General features: G+C 36.7%; 1 protein-coding gene across 1 annotated transcript in view; it reads right to left on the reverse strand.

The window, feature by feature from the left end:
• BAG4 (BAG cochaperone 4) overlaps nt 1–13,045 on the reverse strand; it is a 28,396-nt gene that overhangs the window by 7,245 nt on the left and 8,106 nt on the right. The window contains exons 2-4 of the mRNA XM_033104204.1: nt 5,433–5,540; nt 1,319–1,573; nt 630–884 (exon numbers count right to left, since the gene is read on the reverse strand). Coding sequence (XP_032960095.1) covers nt 630–884; nt 1,319–1,573; nt 5,433–5,540 — 618 coding nt within the window. The remainder of the gene's footprint in view (nt 1–629; nt 885–1,318; nt 1,574–5,432; nt 5,541–13,045) is intronic.

The following is a 13,045-nucleotide window of genomic DNA, read 5'->3' on the forward strand; positions in this document are numbered from 1 at the left end:
CAATAAAACTGGACCTCTTTCTTTAATGCTTTGAGAAAAACACAATCCTAGAAAGATAATAGGGAATGCCTTGTCAAATAAAAGCAGAGAATTCCTGAGGATAATGGCTGGAATCTACCCGGAGGCAGGTCATCATCATAAACACCTCATAATCTATCCTTACCAACTCACAATCCACGGAGTGACTTAATAAATAGGAATTAGATAGTTTTCTCCGGAGAATTAAAACCTTCAGACAGATCTGGAGAAGTAACCCAGCCACAAGCAAATGATGTTCGAGCCTTTGGTTTAATTAAACCATACAATTTCACCTTGGTTTTGTCTTCCTTCTGTCTATAGATTGAGATAATAAAATACAATCATCTTTGATTTTAACATTCAGATAGTATTACAACAAACAGGAAATGAGTATTTATTTCTTTTAAAAAGAGGATGTGAACCTAAAACTGCTCTAAAAAATAGTCTTAAAAAAAAAACACAAAAAAACGGGGCTAGGTAAAACTACAGGTTGCACTCACCAACTTCTTCCAATTAGTCCCCATTTAATACAGAGTAATGCAGAAAAGTGTCATGTGGTGCTTTATTCATCACCCAAACATCAAAAGAACAATGTTTAGAAGATCTCCTACCTTGGACTGCTGGGGTGGTGGTGAAGGAGGTGGCTGAGGAGAGCCACTGCTAGGCCATGGTGAAGTACTTTCACTCAAGTAGAGATTCCCAGGTGGTGCTGAGGGCACAGCGGCCGGCCACGGGTAACGGGCTCCCATTCCATAAGCACCGGCAGAAGCCCAGGAGTCCTCTTGTGGTCGTACAGATGGTCCTGGCTGTGGAACACTACGACTGCCATTCCCATAAGGATAAGGGGGCAAGGTCGTTCCGGGGTTCTAGATTGAGAGGAAGGAAATACAGCGGTCATTGCCGAAAAACAAACCCTTGAAGAAGTAATGAAAATATTCTAGTATAAACAGATTCCGAGATGCTTCCTCTCTGCTAACACAGTATACTTTAGCTACTACTGAGAGAAACTGTAGCATCTCTGATCAGTTACAGTAATTTCTCCAAGCCTAAAAAAGCTCAGTTCCAAAGATATCGGGGGCAGATTTGGTGAGAATTAAACTCAGAAGTAATAGGACCTAAAATTCAATGGCTGAAGCACAGCATAAGTCTGCTCCACAGATACTATGAATAAGTGGACCCATATGCTATAAGGAAGCACAAATAAAGACGTATTAGAACTCCTCTTAAAGTGAACAGAGAAATAAACATGGCATCATTAATAGAATATTGAAAAATATAAATCCAACCAAAAAATGCTCACCTGTGAAGCAGGATACCCTGGTACCTGCCCCCTAAGAGGAGGTGCTTCAGTCTGGCAGTCGGGCTGGGGATACATCCAACGAGAGACTGGGGTTGGGCTGTTGCCAGGTGAACGGTAAGTGCTTGGAACCTCTGTGGGGTAACTGGTCTGAGTATATCCAGGTGTGTAATAAGCCCCAGAATATGAGGCAGTATTTGCCCCTGGGCCAGCGGGGTATGGTGAGCCATATGCTCCATTTGTATAAGAATTCAAACTCTGTAAAAAAGCAAAGTTGAGAAAAAACAAAATGAGTAGAAGAGTTGAAATGCCCTGACTTAATGCCCAACTTTGAAAACTTTGGGAAGAGATGAGTAATTAATGACAATATGAACTACTAAGCAATTTTTGAAGCATTCTTTCTCTATTATAATCACATACCATATATTAAACTCAGATTATCACTGTAGAGTCTGTCTCATAACCTCTCTGAGCTTTAGTTTCTCCATGAGGAAAATGGAGATCACAAGTTTATCTTGCAGGGTTATTGTGAAAATTAAATCAGACGACATACATAAAATGCTCAGCACGTAGTGTCCAGCACGTAGTACAGTCAATAAATGGTAATTATTTATAATATTGTTGGTATAGTTATGTCAAGGTCAAGAAATGAACCCAGAACACCAAAGCTCATGTTCTTTGTATTATCCCTCTCTGCTTCCCAAATAATAACAGCAGACAACACAAATTCCTCATACATTGCTTACTGTAGTTTTAAATCACTTATCCAGATTATTACTGACACCAACAATCCTCAGTTTAGTAATCCAAACAAAATTAAATCTAAACTCTAAATTTAAATGATTACCTTAATGTTTTCTATTAATTTCCACTTTACCTTTTAAAATGGTTAACACATAGAATCAAGTTTTCCAGTACTCATCTTTCTCTCTAAGACGACATAATGTTTCCCACTTTAGATAGAAGAATAAGAATCCTGGGATGTTATCTAGACTTCTTGTGGTGATCATTTTGCAATGTATACAAATATCAAATCATTATTATGTTGTACACCTCTAACTTTTAGTTATACCTCAAGTAAAAAAAATCCTGGGGCGGCCAGATGGCTCAGTTGGTTAGAGCGCGAGCTCTCAACAAGTTTGCTGGTTCGATGGGATGTGGGCTGCGCCCCCTGCAACTAAGATTGAAAATGGCGACTGGACTTGGAGCTGAGCTGCGCCCTCCACAACTAGATTGAAGGGCAACAAGTTGGAGCTGATGGGCCCTGGAGAGACACACTGTTCCCCAATGTTCCCCAATAAAATTTATTTAATTTTTTTTTTTAAATCCTGACATCTTGTACAGCTGTTAACGGATGAAGAAAATGAAATTCAAATTTGATTCCTATCATATCAAAAAGTGGGATAGATCGAAGTGGGAGGTCATAAAACTATGGAAAATAATTTAAATTCTTAGGCATACTTTTATGCAAGAGGATAAAAAAGACAGGCTATTATCACCACATAGCCTGGGAGAGATGCAAGTGAAGATCCAGCAAGGCATCCACAGAGCAGGACAATGAACCAGCCCTTTGTTAAAGCCACTAGGAGGCTGTCAAGGAGCTTCCAGCGATGGGTTGCTGTGACTAAACAAAGAAATCCCTTAATACGACATACACAGTTGGAGAATTGATCAAACATCATGTGACTTTCTTTACTGTTATTCAACCTCTAGAAATCCTTACTAAGAAAATGATTCAACTAGAGAAAAAGTGATAGGCATTAATTTGTTCATCATAGCATTATTTATAATCATATAAAATTGTCAACAACCTAAATGTCCTGTAATAATGGAATGATTAAGTAGATTATGGACTATTCATTTAGGAAATTTTATTCTGCCTTAAAAATTCAGTTAGAACTGACCAGACATTTGATGATGTTAAGAATTACTTTTAGTTTTAATAATGGCATTATGACAATGTTTTTAAAACTTCCTTATATCATAAAGATACACATTTATTTATAAATGAAATAATGTGATGTCTGGAATTTGCTTCAAAATACTCCAAGTATAAAGATGAAACAAAATGGTCATGTACTGATGCTTACGGAAGCTGAGAGATGAGTACATGGGAGATTAACATGGAAAGTACATAAGATACATGAAAAGTCATATAAAAAAGTGTATGTATGTACAATAAGTTTAAAGCTGTGTAAACATGCTAGGAAAAAGGCTGATGACAAATCTACCAAAATATGGATATATTAGGGTGGGGGATGAAAATAATTTTCCTTCACCCTTTTTAAGTTCTTCTGGCCAGACTAATAAATTAACATGAGACAGATTAACAGGAGAAAATGATCCAATTTATTATGTATGTACATTCAGAATTCTGTAAGAACATGAGATCCAAGGTCACATTGGACAATTGAGATTTCGATGCCATTCTGGACTGAGGAGAGGGAGGCAGGGGTCTAGTATTTCAAAGGGAGAGCAGGCAATTCACAGGTAGATGATAAAAAGCAAATACGGTAAATAAATGATTGCTGGGCTACCAAGAAACAACAGGACACAGAGGGGAATCTGACAGACTTACTTGAATCCATCCTGTCTGCCACACTTAATTCATGTATGCTAATGTAAATATGCTAAAGTGAGTAGCTAAAGTGAATAGCTCCCATCCTTTAAACAGGTTTTTCTACTGGAATTCCTTCAGGCAGGTAAAGGGGAGGGTTTTTTCTGAGTCTTTTGTTTCTTTAAAATAACCAGCTTAAAATAATCCATGTCTCAAAAGGCATATTTTGGGGTGGCAAACTCTGCCCCCCACATTAGGATGGCAGTATTAAGAGTGTTTTTCCCCTTTATTTCCCAAATTTGTAATAATAAAGTTATATTCATTTTTATGGTAAAAAAAATTTTATGCTATTAAAAATATCATGAAATCCCAAGTGTGCCTAGAATCCAGTGGGCTGCTAGAACCATAATTACTTCATCAGTATTCAAGTAGACTACTTAATGAAGGGAAACTTCTGTGATTTGAAATTTGTCAGCTGATATGACAAGAAATGAAATATGAAACTGAAGAAGAATTAAATAAAATCTTTGACAGTCATTGACTTTCTGTAAAAGTCTCATTCTGGGTTCCAGAAGAAATCAAGAGACTGGAGCTCTGAAAACTCAAGAGAAATTTCAACTGTTGCTCTTGTTCTTGATTTGCCAATATAAATGTTGATATGTAGCATTCAAAGTTAAAATAACGTCACACCATATGGCGTCTCATTGCAAGCTCAAGATTACCTAGTATGAAATACTTCTTCCAAAAGGTGGTTTCAGTTGATGGACTGTTCTGTCAATGTAGAATCCAAAGAAAAGAAAAGTGGTCAGGTCCTTCACCCAGAAACCGATACACTGTTTAATGAATTCCTTTGCCATTTAGTATGAATACCAAATAGCAAACAGACAAACTACCTTTGCTATAGGTATATTTGCCTAGATACTTCCTATCTCTGAGCTAAAACCACTAAGATGATTTAAAGATAGAGTCCATTAAATAACAAAAACCCGCACATCATTACTATGAAATCTTGGTAGGTTCTGAAAATAAATCAATTCATTAAGAAAAAAAATTCAGGGGCTGGCCCAGTGGCTCAGGCGGTTGGAGCTCTGTGCTCCTAATGCCGAAGGCTGCCGGTTCGATTCCCACGTGGGCCAGTGGGCTCTCAACCACAAGGTTGCCGGGTAGACTCCTCGACTCCCGCAAGGGATGGTGGGCTCCGCTCCCTGCAACTAAGATTGAACACGGCACCTTGAGCTGAGCTGCTGCTGAGCTCCCGGATGGCTCAGTTGGTTGGAGTGTGGCCCAGTTGGTTGGAGCGGGTCCTCTCAACCACAAGGTTGCTGGTTCGACTCCCCAAAGGGATGGTGGGCTGCACCCCCTGCAACTAACAACGGCAACTGGACCTGGAGCTGAGCTGCGTCCTCTACAACTAAGATTGAAAGGACAACAACTTGACTTGGAAAAAGTCCTGGAATACACACTGTTCCCCAATAAAGTCCTGATCCCTTTCCCCAATAAAATCTTTAGAAAAAAGAAAAAAGAAAGAAATTCAGAAAGTCTGTCAATTTTAGACCATACCTGGCCTTGCATTTCCGGTCTTACAGGATATGTACTCGGGTAAGGAGCCCTAGGCCGGGCAGGAGAATTCCAGTAGTTAGCATTGTAGCTAGGATATGGCGACTGCTCCTGAAAAAGAAAAAGAAAAACAAAAATAAATTCACTTTTACTAATATTCTTACATCATTCTGAAAAGTTGGTAGAAGCAGGTGTAAGTTTCAAAAAAAGAAAAAAAGCAACAGAACCCCACTATAAAATCACTCATTATTAAATTGATGCAGATATATGGGAAATCACATGCCCTGAAACAAAGTAATTATTGACTGTCTAGTAAAAGCCTGTTCTCATGCGTTGTGCCTATGTTACCAGGTCAAATAATATATAAAGAAACTCTACTACATCAAGATGATTAGCGAAACCAGAGACACTAGATTCCTTTCTTCCTCTCCAATCACTAATCCCATCACTACTAATTTAATTAGTACAGCACAATTAGAGTTCTTTGCCATCGTTAACAAAAGCAGTATTTACTTGTTTCAACAACTTTGGAACTTGAAAATGTTACTACTTTACTTCAAATTTACTTTACTAAACTTTTATTTCAAATACATACATCTTCAATACTCAACTTCTTCGCCTGGCCCCACACTACTTTTTCATATTCCTCTTCTCTCTGCTTAGCTAAAATTTCTGCTGGCAGCCTACAACTAACTTCCCTTAATTGCCAGAGCTATCCTGGTTTCGGTTCTTTCCCACTGATTCTCTGAGGTACCCCACATTTTTACTACCTTTCCACCTTCTCATCCCTCATCCCACCCATGGCTTCCCTTGCTTATTCAGCTTCTCAACATCTAAATCCCTTGCCACTCTTTCCCTCAAATATACTCATCCTACAAAAAACTAACCCAGTTTAAACCTAAAAATCCACTGACTCCATATCTGTACTTCATCTATTAGGTTGGTGCAAAAGTAATTGTGGTTTTTACAATTATTTTTAACCTTTTAAACCTCAATTACTTTTGCACCAACCTAATAAATATTTGATGGAGAAAAACACAACAAGCTTTCTGGTTTCACTATAAATTCATAACCACAAATCTGAAATAGACACTCTGCACTGCCTGGCAACTATACTACCCTTCCTGTCCCCTCAAGTCTCCAATATCCTCTTATCCCATCCCTCATTTTTCAACTGACTTTATCTCATATTCCACTTAAAAAAAAAAGTAGCAGCAGTAGCAGCAGACAGAAACTCCTTCATCTTCCTACTGACTAAATCTGTCAATGTACCACATCTGTCACTGTCTTCCCAGAAAGCATCAGTGAAGTGTCTCTGGCCTTACTAAAGGCCAGTCCTTCCACAGAGCTCTGGACCACATAACTTCTTACCTCCTAAGACTTTACTCCTGCAGTTACCTCTACTCTTTCAAGAATCATCTATTTTTCCTAGTAGAGCAGACCTATTAGAATACAAACCTGCCCTCAAGACTATCCTAAACAAATACTGTAACATATTTTTAAACTACCAGAAAACTAACCATGTGGCAAGTGATTGGTGTATAAACAAGATTAACAATAACCTAATAATTGCTGAAGATCAGTGATGAACATCTGGGAGTTTTATTATACTAGTTTTTTAAATCTATTTGAAAGTTTCTATAACAAAAAGTTAAAAAATAAAACTGTGGAGCAAAGATTGAAAGTAGACTTCACTTAAATATGCTGTTTGGTGCATTTGACTTTATAACAAATGTAAATATTTTACATGATTACAAAAGATAATGGAGGGCGGCCGGTTAGCTCAGTTGGTTAGAGCGCGGTGCTCTTAACAAGGTTTCTGGTTTGATCCCCACATGGGCCACTGTGAGCTGCGCCCTCCACAACTAGATTGAAACAACTACTTGACTTGGAGCTGACGGGTCCTGGAAAAACACACTTAAAAAAAAAAAAAGATAATTAAATATTTTTAAATCCCTAAAAGAAAGAAAAACAAAACAAAAAACACTAAGTAATGAATTGAAAGAACAATCTCACAAAGAGAAACTATTTCAAATGAATATATAAAGCACAGTAATTTGACTGAGATATACATACTTATAGAGTACCAAAAACAACAACAAAAAAAGTGTATTTTAAAAATAATTACTAACATCGTTGGTATTGTTATTTTGATATCATTGTGTGGGTATTGTAGTTGCAAATGAATGATTATGCTGGTGTGGTTGGAAATCAGTATTTTCACAGTAGGAAGTAAGAGATGTAAGAATAAAAAAATTTTTAATTTTAAATCCTTACTTTGAATTGGAAATATCACCATGAATTCAAACTGTACTTTATCTTTTAAAAAAGACTAAGAAATTGATAACCACACACACACACAAATAATTAATCCAACTAACTCTTGAGCAGTTTTCTAAATGGATATCCTTAGTGGTATATATTCTAAAGGCAAAAGAAATACAAAAAAATATTAAACTTTACAGGTGATGTTATTAGTAATACTAGTGTTTTAGTTTTTTAAACCATTTTGTGTATATTGTAGAATAGAGGGAATAAATGGAGCAATTCATTGGGAACCAGTATTTTCACATGGGGAAGAGAAGATATTATACTGAATGGAAAAAGATGAGGAAGAACCACATATGGTGGATTTGAACAAGAGCTACAAGTATAAACTCACATATTTAAAAAATGCAATTTAACCTTTTAGGCAAAACAAACAAATATGAGTAAAAGTGTCAGTGTGCTAACTCCAAAGGATTTAGGAGTCAATACAAATCCTAGCAACCTTTTTGCACTCCTGTCCTCCACCATGAGACCAGAAAATCCCATATAGGAGCTGTGATTTTAGCTTGAGTCAGGACGAGAGTATACATGGGCAAACCTGACCGCAACCCGAAACCTGGAGTAGAGCCACTGTAGTGGATTCAGAACATGAGCTAGAAATAAATGTTTATTGTTGTAAGCCACAAGTCTTGGAGTTGTTTTTTTACTATAGGAAAAGTCAACGAATATAATAATATCAGGTTGGTGACATAACCACACAGGGAAAAAAACTATTTCAAAACTACTTAAATAATATGACTTTTAAATCACATTATTTTGTCTGTACATCTTCAGTGGAAGATATTTGTTGTTTTCTAAGGACAAGATGAACTGCAAAGAAACCCAAACTGCATCCATTAGTTAACTGTTAGTCATTGTATTGGATTGGCATTATTATTTTTATTAACAGCTTTAGTGAGATAAGAGTTCACTACCATACAATTTGCCTATTTAAATTGTATAATTCATGGTTTTTAGTATCATCACAGATATGTTTAATCATTACCACAATTTTAGAACATTTTCAAAACCTCAAGAGGAAATACTGTACCCTTTACTTTCACTCTATCCTCTTATCTCCCCATTCCCCCGGAGCTACACCACCGCTTACCTAGTTTCTCTCTCTAGATTGGCCTATTCTGGATATTTCACATAAATGGAATCAGAAAGCACCTGATATCTTGTAACTGGTTTCTTTCACTTAGCATAATTATTTTTGAGGTTCAACTATGTTGTAGCATGTATCAGTACTTCATTCCTTTTTGTGGCCAAATAATATTCCATTGTATATAAATAACGACGTTTTGCTTATCCATTCATCAGTTGATAGGCATTTGGATTGTTGCCGCTTTTTGGCTATTTTGAATAATACTGCTACCAACATTCATTAATAATTTTTTATGTGTACATGTTTTCAGTTCTCTTGGGGTATATACCTAGAAGCGGAATTGCTGGGTCATATGGTGACTCTGCTTAACAATTTGAGGAACTGAAAAACTTTTCCAAAGCAGCTGCACCATTTTACATTCCCATCAGCAACATATCAGGGTTCTAATTTATCCACATCCTCACCAATACTCGTTTTTTCTGTAGTTTTGTTTGTTTTTATAACAATCCTATTGGGTATGAACTGGCATCTCCTTGTGGTTTGATGTGCAGCTCCCTCATGACCATTTCATGTGTTCCTTGGCCATTTGTATACTTTCTTTAGAGAATTATCTGTTCTGATATTTTACCCATTTTTAAATTGGGTTAGTTCTATTTTTTATTGTTCAGCTTTAAGATTTCTTGATATATTCTAGACACAAGTGCTTTTTCAAATATATGATTTGCAAACATGCTTTTCCTTTTCACTTTCTTGATAGTGTCATTTGAACTACAAAAATTCTTAATTTAGAAGAATTCCAATTTATCTATTTTTTTTTCTTTTGTTGGTTGTGCTTTTGGTTCTTATTTAAGAAACTATTGTCAAATCCAAAGTAATGAAGATTTACCACTCTGTTTCTTCTAAGGGTTTTATAGTTTTAGGTCTTACATGTAGGTCTATGATCCATTTTTAGTCATTTTTATATATGGTGTGAGAGAGTCCAACTTTATTCTTTGTATGTGGCTACCCACTTGTCATGGCACTATGTGATGTGCCATAGACTATGCTTTCCCTCCACTGAATGGTCTTGACATCCTTGTCAAAAATCAACTGACTGTAGATAGTCACCTGGATTTATTTCTGGACTCTTACTTCTATTCCATACAGACATATAGGTTATATATGCCTCTTTATTTCTTTTCCTTGCCCAGTTGCCCTGGCTAGAACCTCCAGCACATGTTGAATAGAAGTGGCAAGAGCAGATGTACTTGTCTCGTTCCTGATCTTGTAGGCAAGCATCCAGTATTTCATTATTAAGTATAAGGCGGGCTGTGGGTGTTTTACAGATACCCTTTATCAGGTGAAAAAATTTCCGTGTATTTCTGAAGCATTTTTATCAAGAGTGAGCGCTGGGTTTTGTCAAATGTGCTTTATCTATATGTATTGAGATAATCATAAGGGTTTGTTTTTTATTCAATTGACATGCTGAGTTACATTGATTTTCGGATGTTAAATCAACCTTGCATTCCTAGGATAAATCCCACTTGGTCATGGCATATAATTCTTTTTATATATTACTATATTCAGTTCGCTGAGGGCTTTTTGAGGATTTTTGCATTCATATCCGTAAGAGATATTGGCTTGTACTTTTTTGTGATATCTGTCTGGTTTTGGTAGCAGGGTAATAATGGCTTCATAGAAGGAGTTTAGAGGCATTCTCTCCTATTTTTTAGAAAAGTTTATAAAGAATTGGTATCAGTTCTTTAAATGTTTGGCAGAATTCACTAGTGTACCTGGGCTTGGGCTTTCTTTGTGGGTATTTTTTTTTTTAATTACCAATTCAATTTCCTTACTTGTTATAGGTCTATTAAGATTTTCTATTTCTTCTTGAGTTAGTTTTGGTAGTTTGTATCTTACTAAGAATTTCTCCATTTCCTATAAGTTACCTAATTTATTGACATACACTTTTTGATAGTATTCCATTATAATCCTTTCTATTTCTGAGATAAGTGGCAATGTCCCCTCTTTCATTTCTGACTAGTTATTTAAGTCTTCTCTTTTTTTCTGAGTCAATCTATTTTGTTGATCTTTTCAAAGAACCAGCCTTTAGTTGCATTGATTTCTTTTATTGTTTTTCTATCCTCTATTAATTTCCACTCTTATTTTTATTATGACCTACCTTCTGCTTGCTTTAGGTCTAATTTATTCTTTTTCCAGTGTCTTGAGATGGAAGGTTATTAATTTGAGATCATTCTTTCTTTCTGTTTTTTTTTTTTTAGGGGAACAGGACTTTATTGTGCACACTTCCAGGACTTTTTTCCAAGTCAAGTTGTTGTCCTTTCAATCTTAGTTGCAGGGGGCGCAGCCCACCATCCCTTGCAGGAGTCGAACCAGCAACCCTGTGGTTAAGAGCCCATGGCCCATGAGCCACCGGGCCAGCCTGAGATCATTCTTTCTTAATGCAGGCATTTACAGCTATAAATTTCCCTCTAAGCACTACTACTTTAACTGCATCTCTTAAGTTTTGGTATGTTGTGTCTTCACTTTCATTCATCTCAAAGTATTTTTTATTTTCCTTTTGCTTTTTTCTTCAACCAGCTGGTTATTTAGGAGTGTTTTATTTAATTGCCACATATTTGCGAGTTTCCCAGTTTTTCCTGCTATTAATTTCTAATTCCATTACATTATGGCTGGAGAACATACTTTGTATTATTTCTACGCTTTCTTATTTATTAAGATTTGTTCTATGGCTAGCATATGGTTTATGCCAAAGAACGCTTCATGTGCACTTGAAAAGAATGTGTATTATGTTGTTGGGTAGAGTGTTCTAAAGACGTCTATTAGGTCTAGTTGGTTTACAGTTGTTCAAATCTTCTATTTCCTTGTTGATCTTATGTCTAGTTGTTTATCCATTAATGAAAGTGGGGTACTGAATTCTCTATTATTATTGAATTGTTTATTTCTCCCTTTATTTCTGTAAGCTTTTCCTTCATATATTTTGGTATTTCGTTATTAGTTGTATACATATTTATAATTGTTATATCTCCTGATGAATTGACCTTTTTATCAGGTCTTCTAGTTACTGTTTACGTATTTCTTTTTCCATCCTTTTACTTTCAAGCCATTTTTGTATCTTTAAATCTGAAGTGTGTCTTCTGTAGACAGCTGAGAAGGAAAAACCTGCTACTCCTAATGTTTCTCCTGTATCCTCACACATACTACCACACTTAACAACACTTCTGATGCCAGATGTGCGGAGTTTTTTTTTCCTATACCAAGCAGTTCTGCAACACCAGCTGGGTATCCTACAATTTAACTCAATTCTGACAATATTTACCTGCAGATAGCATCAGATCCTACAAGTGAGTGGCTCAGTCCCATGAGACAGCCCTCCACTTCAGATGCCAATCACAAGTAGTATGTGTCCAGGTTATCCACAACTTCTGTGCGACTTGGCTACAAATTGGAGGTTCCCATGAACTCCTCCCCCTTGAATTTGGTGATTTGCTAGTACAGCTCACAAAACTCAGGAAATACTTACATTTGCCAGTTTATTAAAGGATATGACAAACAATACAGATGAACAGCCAGATGAAGAGACGCATACAGCAAGGTCTGGGAGCATCCCAAGCACAAGAACTTCTGTTTCTGTGGAACTGAGGTCTGTCATCCTTCCAGCATGTGGATGTGTTACCAACCTGGAGGTTCTCTGAACCCCATACTAGTGGGATTTTGATGTGGGCTTTCTCACATAGGCATGATCGATTATTAACTTTACCTCCAGCCTGTCCCCTCTCTAGAGAATGAGTGGGGATGAAAATTCCAAGCTTCTAATCATGCCTTGGTCTTTCTAGTGATCAGCCCCCATCCAGAAGAACACCCAGAGTCACCTTATTAGAACAAAGACACTCCTATCACCCAGGAAATTCCAAGGGATTTAGGAGCCCTTAGACAGGAACAGGGGTCACTGACCAAATATTAGAACAAAAAATAATCCTAGTGCTCTTATCACTTAGGAGTACAAGGGTTTCAGCAGCTCTGTGCCAGGAACCTGGAGTCAAGACGTGTGTGTGTGTGTGTGTGTGTGTGTGTGTGTGTGTATTCTATTACCTTACAATAGCATATAGTTGGATCTTCTCTTTTTTTATCCATTATGATAATCTCTGTTTTTGATTGGGCTGTTCAATCCAGTCACATTTAATGTTATTATTGATAAAGTTGG

This window comes from Rhinolophus ferrumequinum, chromosome 4, assembly GCF_004115265.2.
Source record: "Rhinolophus ferrumequinum isolate MPI-CBG mRhiFer1 chromosome 4, mRhiFer1_v1.p, whole genome shotgun sequence".
Lineage (NCBI taxonomy): Eukaryota > Metazoa > Chordata > Mammalia > Chiroptera > Rhinolophidae > Rhinolophus > Rhinolophus ferrumequinum.